The 22572-nt window shown below is 38.4% G+C and overlaps 1 protein-coding gene across 1 annotated transcript in view; it reads right to left on the reverse strand.

The window, feature by feature from the left end:
* Window positions 1-14826, reverse strand: part of LOC146474542 (mitochondrial inner membrane protein Mpv17-like) — a 74574-nt gene extending 59748 nt beyond the window's left edge. Inside the window, exons 1-3 of the mRNA XM_085116922.1 lie at window positions 14695-14826; window positions 12600-12769; window positions 457-797 (exon numbers count right to left, since the gene is read on the reverse strand). Coding sequence (XP_084973048.1) covers window positions 771-797; window positions 12600-12769; window positions 14695-14785 — 288 coding nt within the window. The 5' untranslated portion in view covers window positions 14786-14826 and the 3' untranslated portion in view covers window positions 457-770. The remainder of the gene's footprint in view (window positions 1-456; window positions 798-12599; window positions 12770-14694) is intronic.
* Between the last annotated feature and the right edge of the window lie 7746 nt (window positions 14827-22572).

Genomic DNA, 22572 nt, shown 5'->3' on the forward strand with positions numbered 1-22572 from the left:
AGTCCCCTGTACGATTTCTTTTTAACCCGGGAAAAGGTTGGTTGTCTCGCAGCAGTAAAATCGGCTAATGCTTTGTTTGTTTTGTGTTTTTCTTTTTTTCGTTTTTTTTTTATTATTTTTTTCAATACACATTGTCAAATATACTGGTAAGTCGTTTTGTGACGATATGAAAATTGTGCAAAAAGATTTAATCGTACCTCAAAATATGGTGTTTCCTGTCAGCTTTGTAAGCAGCAAAAAAATTGATTTGGCGAAAAGAAACTTTCAAAAACCTACCCAAACAAAAAAAAAATCTCCTTTTGATTTCGCAAAATAATACTACAAAGAAAAAAAAAAGGTCAAATGTCATAAAGCAACTCAAATGTAAGCTTTGAAATCTATTGCCCGATATTTCATATTTCTATATTGTAAATATTTAAGAAGTTTCATGTTGTAGCTTCTAGTCATATTACTGACCTACTCGGCTTCTTAGCTTGATCACAACCGACCGTTTTTTCGACAAGATCTCTGACATCCAAACAAACGTCGCCGACTGAAGCCGGCGTATAAAAGCCACGAACACTCTGCTTCATGTAGCGGTTATATTTCTCTTGCCAATGATCCTCTGCGAGCTGCGATTTGTAGTAGCAGTTTGTTCGAATTCGTACTTTTCTCTCACCGTGCGCTGTGGAAGGCGCTTGGATTTCGGCTCGAAAATTCTGCTTCAAGCTTCGAACAATGTCCGTGTAAACTTGATTCTCGGATTTTTGTGACACGACCATCTTGTGTTCTCAACCGTGTTTGTTTTTACATTGAAACTGGGGAGTAAAATAAATGAAATTTGGTTTGCTATGGATGACACCAGGATCAAACAGAAGCATACAAGTTTTTAAAACTTACAGTTACCATAGGGACGATTGATGACGCGTTACGTGACGACATGCTAGACTAATCAGCGCCCGCGATCCGAAACGGTTTTAGTTTTAATTAATGAACCATTGGTTTGTTTATCTTGTTTTTTTTTTGTTTAATTCCTAACAAACAATCACTTATTATATTGACCCTTGCTCCCAAGGATCTCACAAATCTGTCAATCTCAGACTGTTTGATTTCCAAAGATTTTTTCCTGTAAAAGACGGTGCCTACTTTTGTTACTGCGCATATGTTCTGCGGGTTTCCTATGGGTGGTGCCTACAAATACAGGGATATTTTTGCGCGGTTTAAAACTATACGGAGAAAGTAGAATTTAGCAAGAGCTCTTAGTATCCAAAAAGAAAATTGGGGGAAACAATGCATTTTGCAGAGATAATAAAACTTCAATTTTGGAAAAAATGCCTACATTGCTTTGTAATTTAGCGCCTTTTAGAATTAATGTTGCTTAATTACCTCTAAAAAAAAAATGCGTGGTTATCTCAATTTTCTTTTTGTACTCAGTCCAATTGCCCTTTCTAAGATTGGCTTTTCCTGCATAAACTGCGCAAAAATGCTTCCTTATTAGTAGGCACCGTCCTTAAATCTAGTTATCTTATCGTGTCTTAGGTAAGACGCGTTATTCAAAGTTATAGACAATAAAACTGCCGCGTTTTTCCCTACTAGCAGAGGCCTCTTTTCTGTTGAATTCGATGAACTGACGGGCGAGAGGAAAAGAGAACTCTGCCCTAGGTCGAAACGGACTTTGATTCAACCGCCGTCCCTAGTCGTGGACGTCGCTTACAAAACGCATGCTCCCTTTATTGTTTGTTGGCCGTGACTTATGTCCACTGACTCTTGCGACGGCATTCGTTTACAATTACTCCGATGTTATTTAATGAGCCCGAATAGCTCGGTCGCTAGGCAACCGTAGCAGGGCAGAGGTCTCTTTCCCTGGCGCCCGTCAGTTGGGCGAATACAACAAAAAAGAGGTCTCTGTTACCGACAACCAAATTAGCCAAGTTGATTACCTTTTTGAAAAGGAAAACTGACTTAAAATCGATAACTATTTTTTTGGCAGTTTATTATCAATAACTTGGTTCAAACACTGAATTTATTTATTTATTGTTATTGACAACAAAACAGTTTTCAGTTCGTAAGACAGTTGTTGACAAGTATGCGCATCTACACCACGTTTATTGTTCAAAGTCAACGGTTTGATATGCGCAGTAGCACTAGTTACCAAACTCTCACAAACAAAATAGATTAATCATTTTGGTCATTAGAGTGTGGAAAAGCTTTATCTAGCAGTAATAGTTGTGGAATGCAATAAATTGTCGAAACGTTTTCTTTCAGTTTGTCGAGGCCCTAATTTCATCTTTTACTGTTTTTAAATTCACAAGTTGTGCGGAGTATCCCCTCCTACGCTGCATCTCAATTACCTCATAAATACAGTAGTCCGCCTTTGCTTCTTAATGTACAGTTAATGCATACTTATATACTTTTCAACTGTCTGGGGAACAAGCCCCTTATAAGGAAGTCCAAACGTTTTCACAGCCCTGGCAGCGATACACTTCAGCTCCAACGTTTTTCTCTCAGAGAGAATCCAGCGGGCCTCATCAGTTCGAGCCATCTCTGTGGGTGTTTTATCGTCGTTGTTGACAAAATCATGGTGAGCTCCTGCATCTAACAACACCTTCAACATGTCGGTCAACAAATGGAATTTGTCACCACTTGGTCTGAAAGTCACGGCTCTGTGTAGCGGGGTATCTCCATTGTTGTTGATGGCATTAACACTGATTCCTGCATCCAAGAGGACCATGGAAATTCAAATTTAGGGAGATATTTGTGTGGGGTTTTATAATTAACAGCCAAATGCAGCAATGTATTTCCTTGATCATCACGAGGACTAAAGCGGGAAAGCATTAGCGGTAACCATGAAACACTTGCTCGTCCTTCCTCTTCAGAGAACTCAGCTTTGGTAAAGAATTGAAACAATTCTAGTAAAGAATATAGACGGCTATTCAGCACCTTTTTCTTTTCCTCTTTCAGTCGTTGTGGTTCGTCTTCAAGCTCTTTTGTCAAGTTCACTGTCTGTTTCTCATGCTCTATAACGGCTGCCACAAGCACTCCAACAACATCCTTTTGTCTCGGACGGAAATGGTGTAAAAAGTTTGAGTTAAATTATTCAGATCCAAAGCAACTGATTGACTGCAGAGCTTGTTTATCTCAAGTGCGTGTTTATGCAACCCTAAACAAATATCAAAGTTTTGGCGACCACGGTGGTGTTGGGCAACAAGCCGAATTAGATCAAGAAGTTCCACATTGTCTTTTCCAAGGATCCTCTCTCTGATCACAAGACCCTCCGTAAGCAATGCATCAAAATCACCTTCTATCCAAGCAAGTTCCTCTAGAGTTTGACTTTCCTGCCTATTCTGATAAGCTTCAACAGGTTTCATTGTTTGTTTAATTAAGGGATGCAAGGGTTCCTGGAACCTTTCTTCCAAACCACGCTTCATAAAATGAAACGGCAGCGATAAGCTTTGGCTCTCAGGGAACAAATTTGATTTCTTAACCGCTAGGGAAGCGCCAAGTAGCTCTAGAGCAGTAACTCTTTCTTCTTTTGTAATCTCCGGTCTCTTGATCACATGCTCTACCACTGAAACCATGCACTTATTACTGGCTACAAGAAGAGGTGTTAACCGTCGGTTGTTGGTTAACTGGAATGCTCCAAGCAGACTTAAAAGAGTGTCAGCAAGTTCAACTGGTTCGTTTTCGTCGAGATTAAGAAAGGCGCGATGAAGCGCTGTATTGCCGTTATTGTCCTGAAGGTCAACATTAGCTCCTTGTGTGACAAGGAAGCTTATAACATTTACGTCACCATTGATACTGGCCGCCATTAGAGGAGTTAAGTTGTTTGTTCTTGAACGTGCGTTCACATCGGCTCCATGTTCAACCAAACATCTCAAAACATCAAGAAATCCTTGGTGAGCAGCAACAAACAAAGGCGTGCATGCACCAAACGAACTGCATTGTAGCCCTCGACCTTCTATATCTGCTTTGTACTTTAAAAGTATTTTTACACAGCCAAGGTTTCCATTTTCAACAGCCACCAGTAATGGTGTTCTGTCGCGTACATTATGTGGAAATGGAACCGCCGACATCTTGGCTGGCAAGCGGCCCTGCGTTCGAGCGTCTCCAGAACACTCAAGAAGATGCAAGCGACTACTAGTTTCCAACACCACGGCTCGTTCGCTTATGTCCATGCATTGAAGGACGCTATCAAGTTTAGCAGCATTTCTAGTAGCAGCAGCCTCGAAGACTTGTCTAGTTACATCGTGGGTAAGTTTCCTCTTTGGGGCACGGTTTCTCATCTCTTTCAAAGACGCCATTTCAGAAAAAGTACGATAGTTTCTGTTGGGGATACGAGTCAGTGATTAGAAAAGTATCACTTGGGCGAAAATATGTATATATATATAAGCACGTGGAATGACAAGCAACGACGCATGACGCTTTTTGATTCCCCAGATGCGTGCTTATACATGATTGGCTAGAAACGATTTTGATGCAGATATCACTGAACAACATCGAGCGTCAACGTCTTGTTTCACCAAAATGGACACTTTTCAGTTTCAACAACTGTAATTCACTCAGAAAGAGATGGCATTACTTATTCATTGTCACGAAAAGTCAATCGTATATTTTTATGTAATCACGCGAAGCCATGTTTACTGTTCGTTTGTGGCGGTTTGACATGCGCAGGAACGCTAGTTACGAAACTCTTACAAACAAAAATAAATTTATGCATCATTTTGGTCTTTAGTCTGAAACGCTTTTATCGAGCGCTAATAGTCGTGGAATTCACATAGTTGTCGAAAGTTTTTCTCTAGTCTGTCGAGGCCCTTCAACTTATTTCATTGTTCACTTACTCTGCCACGAACAGTCAATTTTTGTTATGTCATTTATTAGGGCCGGGTCGCATTACGACCAATTTTTTCGAAAATTGTTTACTCTAGGGATTAAAATCTGTGAAAACGCCTTTTTTCTAATGCGACCCCTCATTTGCGCTTTTTCAAAAATTTGAAAATCGGGAAAAAACATCAAAGACGCCGGTGTGCTTGGGTGGAGCTGACCGATTTTCCAAATTTCGAAAAAACAAAGGAGCCCGCCTCCAAAGCTGTCTACGGTTGTCATTAGGGAGCTTAAGCAACCACGACGACCGGGAGGACGACGACGGCAAGTAAACGAGGAAGGACTGGAACGAGAACGTCGTTTTAGGCGGGAAAAAGAAACTTAAGCAGTGAAGTGTTCCAGGACGACGACGTTTGAAACCTTCGTTCAGTTTCGCTTCTTTACAAGAAATAACATCGTTTAGAGACTTAGGCTTCTGATCTTAAATAGGTAAGGTTCAACAATAAGAACCTCCCGGCACATTACAATATCGTGTTCATTACTCCACACAAAGTTTGGATTCCTACCAAAGTAAATGAAAAAATGTTTGCTTTGATTGAGTCTAGCAGAAAGTCATGTGAGGTTTGCTAGAAATAAATTAATCCACTTTTTAAAACCTTATTCATATATTTGGCTGTAAAAGCATATGAAATTGTGCTGTCAAATTTACCGCTAAATATGAAGATCGAACACAAATTACTCAATTTCAGGCATATCTTCATTTGTACATGCTGAAAGTTCTTTGCTAAACGTGTAGCGCCTGAATTGCATTTAAACGCCAAAAAAATAAGTTGTACGGCGATTATTTGACATTTGAAACTTCTGGGATGTCACTGATTTTGTGCCATGTTTGTCTGATTTTCAGAATGATACAGGTTTATTTATTTTTGTCTCTTTAATTTGATGTAAGCTTAGCTTTATTTGGCAAGTTAAATGACAACAACAGACATCGAGTAGTTCTAGCAATGGGCGGTCTCACGCTTTCCCCCTTGAAATCAAGTTTTAAAAGACGTTTTAGTTTTACAATGGTCTTAAATCATTTCAATAGTTCGTAAACCAATTTGCAAAACTCGAGAGCCTTAACCCTAGGTACTAGAGAGATTTAGCTTCGCGTTTACGGCTAACGCCAAAAGGGAAACGTCAAGCCGCTGTTTGTTCTAAAATGCATAAACTTGTGTTTCTCGTACTCACCTCTCTCTTTTTCGTGTTTGCTCAAAAGCTGTCGCCTACTGGGTGGAGATAAACTTAAACCAAAAAAAGCTTGGTTGTTTTTCATCAAAGAGAAAATTTCAGCCTGGCGTTTGATGTTTTCCGTAAGCGCGATGCTAAAATCTCTTACTGTAAACAAACAATCTGATAAAATCACTCGCCGCTTGAAAGGTTAATCTGCAAGTTACTTCCGACAATTTTCAATTTGCAATCAAACATTTAAGTGTATAGTATAACCATCTAAATATCTTCATTCAAGAAAGGTGAAAATCAGTACTCTTCCATCAAATAATTTGAAAATAAACTTATGCAGCTTTCTCCCCCTGGCTCGAGTCACTTGTCATCTGTGTGAAGGAAAAGCAATGATTCAAATAAATTGGTTCTCTTCATCAAACCGAACAAAGGAGCTTGAAACAAACGCACAAGAGAATTAAAACTCCAATCAGTTATAAACTGTGACAAATGATAGTAAATTTGTACCTTTTAGTGAGCTGTAAACTCTTCAATTCACGACGACGTGAAACTACTACTTCTGACGTCGTCGACGTGATCAGGACGACGACCTTCTTAGGCCGCACCTGCGCAGTAACACTCACCCTACTTCCGGTCGTCGTCCTCCCGGTCGTCGTCGTGGTTGCTTAAGCTCCCTAAAACTCCCGATAGAGACGGCGAGGTCACGCAACGGAAAAGAGCGGGAATTTTCCTCATTCATTTCGTTTGCCCGATCGAAACATGGACAGGCGAGATTTTTTCTACCCGTACTACAGTCAAATTCCGAGCACGTCCTACCTTCAGGACCTGAGCCAAGAACCTCCATTTTGGCCCGGTTTTAAGCCCCGAACAAAGAACACCTGAGAGTTATAATAGGAAGTTCTCCAGCGAGTACAAGAGAGCAGCGGCAAGTAATAATCTGTTGTGCTCGTTTAACCATCTTAACTGGGTTTGCTGACGCTGAATAGCGAGTAACAACAAGAATACAAGCGTAATGTAAATTGCCCCGCTCGGCAGCATGGCAAGTTTCGTGACTGAAGACAATTTTTGCCGCTAAAATTTCCTCTGTGAGATTGACGTTTGCATTTTACCCAAACTGAAATGCGACCGTAAATTTTATTTATCAATTTCATTTTCGGTCTTGCAATTTGATTTTTCGAGGCGTTTTGAAACCAGCCAAATTTAAGATTGATCTTTATTATATGGCCGTGTCTCAAAAGGACTGGAAACGATCAAATTCAAGAACCTGATTGGCTAAAATTGATATTGACGGCGGTCTAGATTTTCCAATCTAGACCGGCATCTAGACCGATTTAATGTAACATTTGTCCTCAAAAAGTTACAAACAAAAGAAGAAGAAAAAATTGGCTTGTTCCTGTTAATACGGTACTAAATGGAAGAACCAGTAGCCCTGAACTTGGAAGCAGGTAAAGACAATGAGCAAACGTTGCAAATTTGAGTCCAGCCGAGAAAGCTACGAGCAAAGACGAAGGCGAAATTAAGAATTTTTTGCAAGCGCAAAAATCTAAAAACTCTCAATACAAGACTTAAAGAGCGACTTAAACGCAAGAAAGAAATTTTGTGAGTCAATGAAAGAGTCTAGAACAATTGAAAACATACCTGCCAACGAGCTCGACCTTCCTTTGTCTGAATTTTTTATCTCCGCTCGTAAACAAGATGGCACCGAGTACGAACTCGGTGTACATCAAGCGGCTTCCAGCGAAGTTTTCAACGCCACTTGTGTGAAAAAAGAAGTCTGATCAACAAAAACAAAAACAAATGAAGATGCCCAGTTGAATTTTACAAAGTCTTTCGAAGCCATCGTTCCGAAGCCATGTTAGATCCAGATGCTCCTTTTTATCTCGCCGTAAATCACCGACGAAAACCAAGTGACGAAGTAGGGTATCTGGATAGGCCCCTCGGAAAGAATGAAATTGGCAAGTTCCTCAAAAACGCCTTTGCTTCAGCCAAACTCGATGAAATAAACAAGAAGGTTTCTAATCACTCCGTTAGGAAGACCAGTGTTGGACGGCTCGTCGAAGCAGACGCCGTTCAGACAAATTTCGCTGCACAGCTAAGCGGTCATAAAAATTTGAAAAGCCTCGACAGCTAGCATTCAGCATCTCTCAAGCGACAGCGAGAAATGTCTACTGTCCTGAATCGTGGACCAGATACATCCCTCAGTTCGAAGAAAACCAAGTCAGTGCCTCCACTACAACTCAGCAAAATGTCTTCACAGTCCAACAAATCCAACCTCAAGCAATTTTTGAAGGCTGCACATTTAACATTAACGTTTTCCGTGGTGATCAGTCAAAGATCGCAAGGCTGAATGAGAACTTATCACTGAGCGATTGCGGCACAGACAGGCATTAAAATTTGTTGCACTTTTGGTCGCATTTTAGAAAATTTTCGTTAAGCCTGTAGGAAAACAACGGTTATTTTGTCTTCATTCATTGACGAAGTTTGTACAAAGCTGTATTTTGAACAGTTATTTTTGTCCCGTCTGGACTGGAGACTAGTGACAGAAGTAAGCCCGCTAAATGCTTGAGCGCACGCAGGGGAACAATATACTTTTTTCCTTTTGATTTCCTGTTTGGCCATATAATAAACATCTTATTACCCGAGCTAGGTCGGTCTGTATGGGAGAATCTTGACCTCGGCCGCTGGTACAGACCTCACTGCGTTCGGTCTGTACTGGCGACCTCGGTCAAGATTCTCCCATACAGACCTCTCGCTCGGTTAATAAGAACTAAGTAATGCGACCAGGACCTTAGTCAAACGCTTATCGTTTTGTTTGTTAGATTTCAACTTGATTTTTTTTTTTTTTTTGGGGGGGGGGGGGGGGGGGAACGTTGCGTGACAGCCCAAAAAACGGCTGCAAGGGAGACTAGAGTTGCTTTGAACCTCACTGCAAAAGTGAGTGTAAAACTGTAAGTGTAAAACTTTTCAACCTCATGTCTTTGCATAACGAGACAAAACAGAGTACAGCATTATTTGATCAGTTAACTGATTAACTAACTGATTGAGCAATTGACAGAATGACCAATTCATTTATTGATTAATGGCTTAATCTGATGTAAAAACTGCCTATCTAAGCTTTTCAAGAATTAAAAGGCAAATACTTGTGAACAACGCCTTACCTATACATCATTACTTAAATATTTCTGCCACATGCTCCTCATCAATCAAACAAAAACAAATGATAAATAATAGAATGTGAAATTCTATACATATGATAAAATTTTGAACGAAAAACTGTTTGCTCAGGATTTTTTAAATTGATTTATTTACTGTTCAGTTGTCTGTCTGGCCCAGTTGTTCAAAGAGCAGATAAATTTATTCACCAGATAATTAATGCTATCCAGTGGATAAAATCAGTGTTGGTTGGAGAACATTTTGTCTGCTAGATAAGATTTTTCCACTGGATTGAGTTATCCACTCTTTGAACAACCCGTTATAATCTATTAAACGTGTCAACTTGTAATTGTTGTTTGTTTACTTTTATTAACACTGAACTACTTGCAGCTTTACCATTGTTATAACTCTAATAACACACATTTGCAATAATGAGAGTACCTCACAGAAACTCAACTTTACCATCCTACAATTTGTAATGAGAAACGAAAAAGGCAGATATAAAATAATAGAAAGGTACTGTATATAAAATAACACAAGAAAAAAAATACCATATAAAAATGATGCCAAAATGGCAGCGACATCAAAGATGCCAAGAAAGGCTCGTGGATTTGGGGTCCTCCTTTAATTATTGTGACAAGTCTAACTGGAATAAATGACTGCTTATAATAATTATTTGTAGTATGTATGAGAAATTACATAATTGTTTAAAGTGTTTTTTGCATGCATAAAGAACCTACGAATTATTTTTAAGGTTTCAGTTTTTCTATTTCTCTTTTTCCTGATATTGCCCTGTTTATAATACAAAACAATACACTACAAGGCAATACGATAAACGTACTTTGTTTTAAGAGGGTAGCATGTGTCAGTGATAAAATTTATGACCCTGTTTACCCACTGAATGATAAGAAAATATAAAATTATATAAGGCATGCTACAGCAGAAATGACTAACTTAAATATAATAATACAAGATACAGGTCAATGAAATTGAGACGATCAGCATTTGGTCCACAATTCATTTGAAAACAGCAAAATTTGAGTTCACAGCATGTTAATACAAGAGTGTTTTTGGATACCTATCTAAGTACTTCCAAACCACGCTTCATAAACTGAAACGGCAGCGATAAGCTTTGGCTCTCAGGGAACAAATTTGATTTCTTAACCGCAAGGGAAGCGCCAAGTAGCTCTAGAGCAGTAACTCTTTCTTCTTTTGTAATCTCCGGTCTCTTGATCACATGCTCTACCACTGAAACCATGCACTTATTACTGGCTACAAGAAGAGGCGTTAACCGTCGAATTATTTTTAAGGTTTCAGTTTTTCTATTTCTCTTTTTCCTGATATTGCCCTGTTTATAATACAAAACAATACACTACAAGGCAATACAATAAACGTACTTTGTTTTAAGAGGGTAGCATTGTGTCAGTAATAAAATTGATGACCCTGTTTACCCACTGAATGATAAGAAAATATAAAATTATATAAGGCATGCTACAGCAGAAATGACTAACTTAAATATAATAATACAAGATACAGGTCAATGAAATTGAGACGATCAGCATTTGGTCCACAATTCATTTGAAAACAGCAAAATTTGAGTTCACAGCATGTTAATACAAGAGTGTTTTTGGATACCTATCTAAGTACATTTAATAAATACTGTAGATAGTCAATTAGTTTAAAATGAGGGGATGGCTTAATGATGAATAGCAAAAATATACATTGTAGCAGGATGCACTGAAACTCCATTTAGGCTACACGGTTATTCAATCATTCCCAGTTTCATTACTTATTTTGGATACAATGCTTCCCCTTGGATTCCAGATTAATCGTCTCTGGATTTATAGATAGACAGATGACAAACAGACAGACATACAGGTGGATGGAAAGATGAATGGGTGGGTGGGTGGATAGATGGATAGACGGACAGATAGGTGGATGTATAGATGGATAGATTAGGATAATATGTCAAAAAGGGGAACTGTGATTAACATCAAACAAAATTTGGAAATCCTAACAACATACATGAACATAATTGGCAAGCTAAACCAAGCTGAAAGTTCTTTGACCATTCGCTCTAGAGAAGAGAAATTGAACATAAATATCTGTCTATGTTTAAAGGCGTAATTAGCATTTAATATGGAACTAGTACACTTGTACTACAGTATATCAATAATTAGGGCTTTAGCGTTTACAGGACTACTACTAATATTTGTTTACTAATTATAACATGAGTTTACTGACTTTACAGTTAAAGGTATTTTTTTCCAATTGCCAACCCTTAGGAATTAATCACCAATAAAAGATCTTGAAAGGAACATAGCATATGAGATGGTGGGACTCAATTCACCCACTTCGATCTCAGCCTTTAAGGTCATCTCAATGCAGAAGGATAGCACAAGCGGCGAGCGATGCGAGCTGCAAAAGCTTAAAGACTGTGCCTACTTTTGTTACTGTGCATACGTTGTGCGCATCTCGAGATAGTCAGGTTTCCTATGGGTGGTGCCTACTAATACAGAGATATTTTTGTACTGTTTAAAACTATGCGGAGACAGCAGAACTTAGACAGTGCTCTTATTATCCAAAAAGAAAATTGGAGGCAGCCATGCATTTTTCAGAGATAATAAAGCCTCAATTTGAAAACAAACAATTAACAACAACAACAACAACAACAACAAAAAAAATGCCATGTACTTTCCTTTATATTTTACAGCTTTTTAGATTTATTGTTGCTTAATTTTCTCTAAAAAAAATTGTGGTTACTCCTTTTTTTTTTTTTTTTGGATTCCAATAGCCCAGTTGCTTAGATCTGTTTTTTTTTTTTCTGCATAGTCATAAACCATGCAGAAATACTTCTGTTTTAGTAAGCACTGTCCTTAAAGAGACCTTGCTCACAGGCTAACTTTGACCCACCAGTATTTTTGGTCCCACAGGGCATTGATGTATATGTAGGAGTTTGAAAACAAATTATTCGAAAAAAAGTCCTTTGCATCTGAAGTTATCCACACAATATATTATTTTTTTTTCTTAGAATTTAATGATTCAGAAGTGTTATTCAGTGGGTTGAGTCTTGTTTATTACAATTTTTCTGTGTTGCATCCGATGACAAACTTGATATCATGTCACTACTCTCATATTCTATTGTCTCACTTATCACAGGTTTGTTTGACATCCAAGACAGGTACATATTCCAACACAGGGACACCAAATGAACAAAATTATCCCTGTGCTGAAGAGGAACCAAAGAGAAGTTGACAGCCTGCACAAACGGCCAGACTTTGTAGTCTGGACGTGTCCATCCCGCAACAACAGTTTTATTTCCTGGAAATCTTTTCCAGCCAGTGTCCCGAAAGAGTGTAAAAGAAAAATATAATAAAAGGGCCATATATTGTTTGGTCTACAATCAATTTCTTGACAAACTGTACCTTGGACGTTGGAGGTATAAAGCGCTCCAATGTCAGAAACCATGTCCTTTGAATCGGCCCAGTAATAGTTCCCATTATGGACATCCGTAGAGTTCTTCTGGCATCGTGATTGAAACCTTTCTTTTCAAAGAGTTGTTGAGTCAAAATATCACTTGTAGTGAACATCACAGCTAAAATGAGATGTAAGGAATAGCGTCAGTACTCGATATTGCTACATGTACAATGTATTGGAATACTGTTTTGAAATAATTATTGTTTGGCTTTTCAGGATCCCCTCCCCCTTGGGACTTCAAATGAACTTCCTTGGCTTATGAAGTCACATATTCACAAACATAACTTTATACCAAATACCAAGTCTAAAAGACATACATGTACATGTATTAGCTGTCATTAATCCAACAAATTTGTCTGGAGTTTCAGTGGTTTTAAAAGTTGGCCAAAATCCCACGTTCTTTTCCTGAAATTATTTCAAGCTGTGTAAATTTCCCCCAAGAAAAACAGCATAATTAGAAACTCTTAATTATAAACTATAGTATAAATGAATATAATATATGGAGCACGATTTCTGCACATGTAGCCCAACACATTATTAAACTTTGTACACATTTTGTGGCTCAAACTCTACTAATGCTTGTCAGTTTGGAAGGGGGTTGGTACAGGTGCAATTGATGGTGGTAAATGTATAATTAATTTCTTGGGCTATGAAATATTTCCTTATTCCATATTGGCAAGGATGATAAATTTCTGATTAAGATTTGCTAACTACTAAGAGAAAAAAAATTGCATGGCAGATCCACAGAACAAACAGTCACTAGGTACAGTAAGACTTATTTGAGACTAATACAGTCGAACCTACATGTGCGACCACCTCTCGTAAATCACCACCTCCGATAAGCGGCCACGGCACCTATCCAAAACACTGGTCAAATTTTTCCCGGTCAAAGCCCTATAGTTGGATCCTTTTGTAAGTGACCACCTCAGTAGCAACTGACCGCTACCACTTTTTGAGGTGACGGCATTATGTTTTTTTTGTTGTTGTTTTTGACCTCTTGTAAGCAACCACTTGACAAATGGTCTAATCTCCATGGCTGCTGTATATAAGTATAGTTTATAAAGAACTTTTCATAACAATCTAGCCCTTCTCATATTGTAACTAGGAAAATGTATGCAATAAATTCTCTTCAAATAAAGTAGATGTGTCAGAACAGAGTTCTCAGAAGAACCCCTCATTTGGTTTGACTCTTGTAAGCGACCATCTCCGGTAAGTGACCCCCAAATCTTGGTATTTTGGGTGGTCGCTTACGGGAGGTTCAACTGTATAAGCTTTGATTAGAATAAACGTATGCAAAGAAACTGCGAAATCAACCTATTTTTTTGCCTGCACCTTGGCCTAGAGCATTTACCGCTTTGTTGTCAAAAATCCTAATGGTGGCTTGTGGGATGAGCCAGGCTCAGGACGACTCAGTGAGCAATCAAGCCACGAAATTATCAACCTTACTATTTTTTTAATCACTGACCGTGGCTGGCAAGCCACTGAACTGTCGATTTGAACCACTAAATTATAAACATTACTCCTTGTTTAAACTCTCACCATGACTGACGAGCTGCTTACTTATTTTTGTCGAACCACTAAATTATAAACCTTAGACTGGCGAGAAGCCACTGCCATCAAGCTACTAAGTTATAAAACATTACTCCTTCTTTAAACTCTGACCACGACTGGGAAGCCACCAAGCCGTCTTAGTTTTAATTTATTTTTTATTTATTTATTTATTTATTTTTTTTTTGTGGCCCTGTACTTTGTTAATATTTCTGGGCCACCTACTCAATTAGCCGTTTTGCTATTTGGATAGTATACAAACTACATGTACTTGCTAAATTTTTAAGTTCAGGTTTGCTTCAATTTACATTTACCCTGCAACAGAGATTGCTGTTTAGTTTTTTACATTATCCAGTTGAAGACTAGGCAAGAGACGTTAAATTAAGTAAGGTTAATTTAATTGAATTGAAAATTAACCTTATGTAAAGTCATCAAGAGACAACTACACATTTTCGATCGTGAAAAATAATATATAGATCACTTAAATTATCATACCTGTAGTTAAGGTTTGAGTCCTCCAAAGGTTTGTGGCGAAGTATCCTTGATATGCTGACCAAACCCTGGCTAAAACCCTCAAACCAACCATTCTCCATCCTTTAAATCTTGACAAGCGGGTCGAACGGCGATTATCACCCAGGCATTCTTTGATCGCGCGGCAGGGAGCCTGGGAGAGATACAGTTTTAGTTCCCAGGCTTCCTCACAAGCTTTTGAATTATTTTACCCAAGAGAGGATAAAGGTGAGAGAGGTAATCCCCCATATAGGCCCTATTCCCATCGTAATCCCTCTGAAGTTATTTTTAGATCTCCCGCGAGATCCAGTGTCCCAAGAGGGTTAGGTGATAGCCAATCATATATCCTGAATTTTACCCACGTTGACAGCTGAGCCGATTCCCACGCAATGCTACGCGTCTTTCGCGAATTGATCTTAAAACAAAATGGGGAACATGCATACAGAAAGCGGTGCCTGCATATGTTTTGCGGACGAATGCGAGTTTAAAGTGGTTGTATTTGGACAACGCAGATTGGAAAAGAATCGCTCCGGCATGATTTGTTTTAGAGCCCAGCTGTGCTGAAATTATGCAAGAATATTACATACAATTAGCTGGCGAAAATTAAAAGCCGTGACTAAACAGACAAATGCAAACATCTCAATCTTGGCACGAATTTCGATATTTTTATCGCAGTGAGTACAAAATCCCTACAGTCATTGAAATCTACGTTTTATTTACTTTCTAATCACGTATGTAGTTAAGAGATTCGTTTGGAAGAAACGCAAGAACAAATCTTATTTCACGCAAGAGTATTACATTTAGCTGTCGAAACATTGAAACCCGCGATTGAACAGACGAGTATAAACATCACAACCTCCGGCAAGAATTTTGATATTTTTATCTCAGTGAGTTCAAAATCCCTTTGGTCATTGAAATCTGCATTCCATTAGCTTTCTAATTGCGCATGTAGCTAAGAGATTTGTTGGAAGAAACGCGAGAAACAAATCTTTTTTCATGCAAGCGTGGTACAGTTTAATAGCTGTCGAAACATTGAAAGCCTCGATTGAACAGACGAGTATAAACATCACAACCTCCTACAAGAATTTTGATATTTTTATCGCAGTGAGTACAAAATTCCTTCAGTCATTGAAATCTACGTTCTATTTACTTTTAAATTACGTTTGTAGTTAAGAGATTCGTTGTAAGAAACACGAGAACTAAATCTTTTTTCATGCACGAGTGTTACATTTAGCTGTCAAAACCGCGATTGAACAGACGAGTATAAACATCACAACCTCGGCACGAATTTTAATATTTTTGTCCCACTGAGTTCAAATCCCTTTGGTCATTGAAATCTACATTCTATTAGCTTTCTAATCACGCAAGTAGCCAAGAGATTCTTTAAAGGAAAGGCGAGAAACAAATCTTAGCTTTATTATGCAAGAGTGTTACATTATATTTGAATTGAAGCCGCGATTGAACAGACGAGTATAAATATCCCAACCGCGGCACGAAAATTTTGATATTTTTGTCACAGCGAGTTTAAAATCTCTTCGGACATTCAAATCTACATTCTATTAGCTTTCAAATCACATGTATTTCTTAGAGATTTGTTGGAAGTAACGCAAGAAACAATTTTTTTATGGAAGTGTATGATTGTGATTACATGTATCCGTTGTAAAATTAAAAACGGTGAAAGACACGTAACGCGCGAGGTAACATTATCCGCGAGAAAATCGGTACCTTCTAAAAATAACTTCAGAGGGATTACGATGGGAATAGGGCCTATATGGGGGATTACCTCTCTTACCTTCATCCTCTCTTGTTTTACCTTATTTCACCTGACTTTACCGATGTATCAACGTCTCACTTTTCTTTTAAACTTTTGAGCTTTTGATTTTATTTTTTTCGTTAAATGTAAAAGCCCATTTTCTAAATGGGATATCCGTGAAAAGGGAAGTCTTTATATTCACAACAGGTTAAAGGCAGGTACCGTACTCCTTCTTGTGGGGCGGAAATATGAATCGATATCGAACCACAGGTAACAAGTTATAACCGACTTATTTTGAAAATGTAAAAAGTTAAACGATAAGGAATTATTTTAACGACTCTTCCGTGGGGACAAAATTTAAGGTATGCGTAAGACGTATTTAAGCATTTCGAAGTTTGAAGGATGTTTTTCCGCTGAGGTACACGTAACGTCCTACGATATAATCAAGTACTTCCCGATGAACTTGTTAACGTTTCAATCTTCGATCTAAATCTGATAGGATAGTCATTTAAAATCCATGACAACTTTTTTAAAAAATCAGCCTTTGATTAGTAATCTGGCTTTGAGTTTTCACACAGGGTGCAGAGGAGTCAAGTTTGACCGCAATTCCGGTTGCATTCACCGTAAAATTGTAGCGCAAATCGAGTTTGTTGATTCAATCGGCAAATAGATATGATCTCACGACTCGTCAGGTTCGGTCTTGTTGATATATTTGAACCAAAAAACTCAACTTGCACTCAATTCTCCGATATATTTAGCCAAAATTACGGTCAAAGTTGTCTCCTCTGCGCACTATATGGTTTTCAAAGTTTTTGGTAAAATCAAACAACTTCGAGACTGTGATACGTTTGCGCATGTCTTGACGAAACACCATGTACTTTGAGAGCGCACGGCAGTTGGTGATAGCGCGTGAGCGGAATAGAGGCCAAGTGAGACTGACAGTTTCCATGGATATTGCTGAACATTTGAGAACTGCAATTAACTGATTTCTCTGAGAGCGCTAGGAAGTCGACGAGAGCGCGTATACAAGGGCACATCTTAAACAAAAAACAAAGATAGAAAACAGAGCCACAAATTCTGAAGTTCCTGTGTCAGTCAACTGAAAATCCACGAATGGTAATCAATCTGGTTCACCTTTGAATTATACAACGTACTGACTTCTAATCCATTGGCCGTCAGCCGGATCGTGCGTTGTGTCAAATATTGACTGTAACAGAATATTTTGAGAGGTTGATACCACATCTATTGTAGTCAGGGATTAATGTTGTTTCTCATGTACACCTTCTAATGGATTTTAATTTTGATTGTTTTTTTTTTTTTTGTTTCTTACTATCATGATAACGTCCTACTTTCCTACCCCTCCCCCGCCAAAAAAAATCTCTCTTGTTTACTAGGAGGTTTGCGTGCTGATTTCTACAATAAGCCAACAACAACAAAAAAAATGAATCGAGCTCAACGAAAAATAAAATAGACATTAGGGACATTTAGAATCGCGTTTACGACACCCGGCAAACGTGAGATTCGCGTTTATGTTGTTCTTGAATAATTAGATTAGTGGCACAGATGAGAATTGTACAAAATATTTCTGAACTTTGATGCTAACGCCAAACTACTCAATTTTACTGAGAAACTGAAAACAGCGAGTGAAAAATAACGATAATAATAATAATAATAATAATAATAATAATAATAATAATAATAATAATTATAATAATTTACATTTATTTAGCGCTAACCTCTATATTGATATATTCAGTTGCGCTTCACAATTTTGTTAAAATAGAATTATGTTAAGAGCAACTAAGAACAGAAAAAACTAATAAAAACTACAAGCCCATACAATCAAAGGCAGCGATTACCTAGTCAATAAAATATAGGGTAAACATGGTCACGTGGTTATTTCTGTCATTTGCTGTTTGCAGTAAACAATTCTAAATCTCCAGTCTACTCTATCCTCATTAGTGTGTTATTGAGGTAACGAAATACACCAAGTAGTGTTATGCTATTCTTGTTTTTGATGTCTTTCAGGTTGTCTTGCAGCAATTTTGGGCCTTTTTAGATTTCAATTGTATAATGAACGTTTGGATTTTGCCCCCCAGGCTCTAAATTCTTAGAACGGTCTTACCTTGGGGCTGAGTACATTAAACAGCACCTTTCGGAGCTTCTCCAATTATTGAACTACGGCCTCAACTAAAGGACTTAGCACACAGCAGTTAGAGATCGGATTCTTGGTTTGGAACCTATACAAAGCAAACAGCACCAAAGGAAAGTATTGTAGATCAGCCTTCCAGTGAATTGTTGTTTTATAGGATTTTTTGGCATCTGCGGACTCAAAAGCTAATCAGCCACCTTGAAAAACGTATTACTGACGGTGTCACAGAAAGAACTGTTGAACACGCGCTCTCACTTCACAGAGGCACCTAATGACAGTTTTCTCTCAGATCCTTTGGAACGCTATTTCAGGCTATCTGGAGTGCCTTTAAAGCTCTGTAGGTTCATTTTAGGCTGCACTATAATGTTTTTATCTGTTCGGTCATTCTATGGGAACTTGAGTCTTCTCGAAATTACTAGGTCATCGTTTGTCCATTTCCCGAAAACCTTAGGTCTTATTTCCTTTCCGAAAATCTTAGCTGACCTTTTTTCGGTACCCGAAACGACATTTTTATCAATCCGAAAACACCAGGCCTTAAATTCCCCATATCACGAAAGTTCGAGGTGAAAATTCCCTTTAGAAAATTATAGGGGATAGTAGTATATGTTCAGTGGAATTAACCTGGTTAGTGGATCCCCTTGGATCCCCTTGGATCCCCTTGGATCCCCTTAATTAATATTCCTAAGCGTCGAGTTCATGACGTCATCTATTGTTATAATAGATGTTGGAAATTAACCTGGTTAGTGGATCCCCTTGGATCCCCTTGGATCCCCTTGGATCCCCTTAATTAATATTCCTAAGCGTCGAGTTCATGACGTCATCTATTGTTATAACCTAGGGAAAAAATGCGTTCCTCCATACTAATGAAGTGTCGAGGTTTACTAATGAGCGTCACTCTTGCACAAAGGAAACAATAGACATGCCCAGGCTTGCCCGCTCTATTCCCACCCTGATTGGGTCTTAAGATTTGTATGGCCAGTTTGAATAAAAGCGCTCTTTCTCTTTGATAGCGTCACTCTTGCAATCGCTTTGCTGGGAAAACTTTTTTTCGATTTTTTTAAAACGTTAGTACCGTTGAAAATGGCTTTTTTCACAAACGTTGTTGAGATTCAAGCTGCCTTGAGCGCTTGTTTAACTGTCCGCGACTGGGAGGTGTTGTTTGAAGCCCCGTTTGCTGGGAAAATTTATCTCCGAGATTTCAGGTTATTCGTGACGATTATCGATCATTACCGTCAAAAAAACAAAACACACACACACATATATACACAAAGTGGCGCTGAAAACTCTATATTTCAAGTTTGTTTGACTATTACAAGACCGTTTTCTCCTACCTATCTCGAGGAAATAAAAAACTATTAAAGTCACGCACCATTAGTCAGTTAATTATGCGGATCCACGAGTCTTAAGTTGCATACAAATTAGTTCAGTTCTGCTGGAAAAACCCAAGGGAGTATCTTGACGCATTAGTATATAATCAATTTTATATAACTTAACAAGGATCAATTAAAACACGCGACTTATAATTGCTAGCAATAGAACCAGACAAGAGATACCGTTTAAAAAACTTTATTAAAAAAAAAACAATAAAGGGTTAAATACACAGCGATTTGAAAGGAAAAGGAATGAAAATGAATCATTTGACTGACTATTACAAATCCGTTTTTTTGTTTTTCGCTTTATTTCGAGGAATAATAAATATTCCTTCCGTGTCTACACAATTTTCCTACGGCCTCTAAGCCAAGAGTTCGACTTTCTTTGTTTCTTGCGGTTTGCCTTGTTCTTTGAAGTCGGTCTTTTAGTTTTTGCTTTAAAAGAGGCCTCATTTCTCCGCTGTCTTGACAGTTCGTACACCGTTTCTTGTGTCTGTGCTGGATTGTGAAAGTGATTTTTTCCGGAATTATCCGCTTCACTTTCGTAAACGACGACTTTAACTTTAGGTTGCAGTTTCGCTTCTTGTAAATACTGTCTTCGCTGTGTGTGCTCTAACTGATGAACATCCGCGAGATGGTTAGCTAATCTGACAAGGTACTTCGCCCCGCAAGATGAAATCGGACAGTTTCTGCAAACTCTCTTGTAAACCATGTTGACATTTTGTTGACTGAATACAAATGACATCTTTTTCGCAAATAGTCAGGTTATATAGAGTGTCAGAAGGGCCAAACACAGACCAGAAAGGCCATAACCAGGCCAAACACAGGCCTGAAAGGCCATAACCAGGCCTGAAAGGTCAAAACCGCGCCAAACGGGACAAAAGGAGACAAACGGGCCATTTCTAGTTATGTCTTTATTTTTTCTCAGACACACGCGTGGGTGTCGCGCGTCGCTAGTCACGCAACAGCTCTCAACTTTGGAATCATCATCTTTATTTAAAAGTGTCATCACAAATAACAGTGTTTAATTAAAAAGTTTTGATCTTGCTTTAGTAATTTGTATTTCAAATTTCAGATTTTTTTAAATTTTTGTACAAGTTTACCGATTATTGTTATTATTTTCAAGTCATCAATCAACACACTTAAAGTTTGCTTGTTTACAGTTTTATTGAAATGCAACAATACAAAGATCCAGGAAATAAAAAAAAAATCCATAACAGTCATAGTAGGTTTAGTCTTGATCTTGTGGAATGGGCTACTTTTCGTACAATCGATTGAGCAAGAATTTCCGCTTATCGATAGCAAGTTCCGTCGATTCCAACCAATCAAATCCTTCTGTGTCTTTAAGCTCTTTTTGAGTTTCCATCACTTTTTTGAAGGTGGGATCTTTTTTCATTGCACGCATCCATTGTAGATTCTCTAAGAGCACTTTTCTCAGCTCTTTTCTGTAAACAGGAACGAGAGCGTTTACGGCTTTACTACGAGCCACATCTTCTGAATCGCCGTTTTCTTGGTATTGATTGATCAAAGCGTTAAGCTGGGTCTTGTGGCGGTTCTCGGCTTCATCAAGAATGCGTGACCACGGCTCTAAGTTTTCTGTTTCTTCTTCTTGGGAAGACTCCGTTCCTTGACTAGAAACTTCGCTTTCTTGGGAGAAATCGCTTTCTTGGGAGAAATCGCTTTCTTCATTGTCTTCATCATTTCCAGCACCTTGTTGCAGGTATAAGGTATAGTTTGTGCTCGTCATCTTTGGTTTGAACCGCGCGCCTTCTGACAGGAAACTAAACTTCAGAAAGTAACGCGTCTCTTTTATAGAAAATTGATGAAGGCGGGGTTACTAAGCGTTCTCCTTCATAAATAAAAGAAGACCAGAAAGGCCATAACCAGGCCAAACACAGGCCTGAAAGGTCATAACCAGGCCTGAAAGGCCAAAACCACGCCAAAAGGGACAAAAAGAGACAAACGGGCCATTTCTAGTCATGTGTCTTTATTTTCTCAGACACACGCGTGGATGTCGCGCGTCGCTAAGTTTTAATTGTCTTATAAGCTCTCTGTGATAATTCCCTTGTTCCGTTCATGGTTTTGAAACAGGTCGCTAATAGTTTCCGATATTCTATTTCAATATCACCATTCTACACTTTTTCGAGGGTGTTTGGGGTTCCAACGGTAAACTTGCTAGCCATGTTGTTAAGGAACTGACGGTCTGAGAATCGAAGTCGATGAAGATTTCGCATAAAATAGATTGCGTGTAGCCGGTTCGGGTATTGTTATCGACACTGACTCTGGGACTACCCAGTTGGATATGACTTATTGTTTCTCAAACAAAAGACACACGAGATAATTCACATGCAAATTTTAGAGCTCGAGTCAAACATTTGTTAAACATAATTAGTGAGTGACTAACGCGGTGTAAAGATGAATAAAACTTTATTTCACTCAAAACCTTTAAAAATCTTTCAAAGGATCTCAAGACAGCTCTATGTCCACACAGACGGTAATGCAATATTTTTAATTAGAACAAACAGGAAGATCTTGGTTCCTTATATTGTTAAGCATAACAATACATTTTGATCTGCGTAAATCTCGTG

Source organism: Pavona decussata, unplaced genomic scaffold (genome assembly GCF_977016875.1).
Source record: "Pavona decussata unplaced genomic scaffold, jaPavDecu1.1 SCAFFOLD_88, whole genome shotgun sequence".
NCBI classification, from domain to species: domain Eukaryota; kingdom Metazoa; phylum Cnidaria; class Anthozoa; order Scleractinia; family Agariciidae; genus Pavona; species Pavona decussata.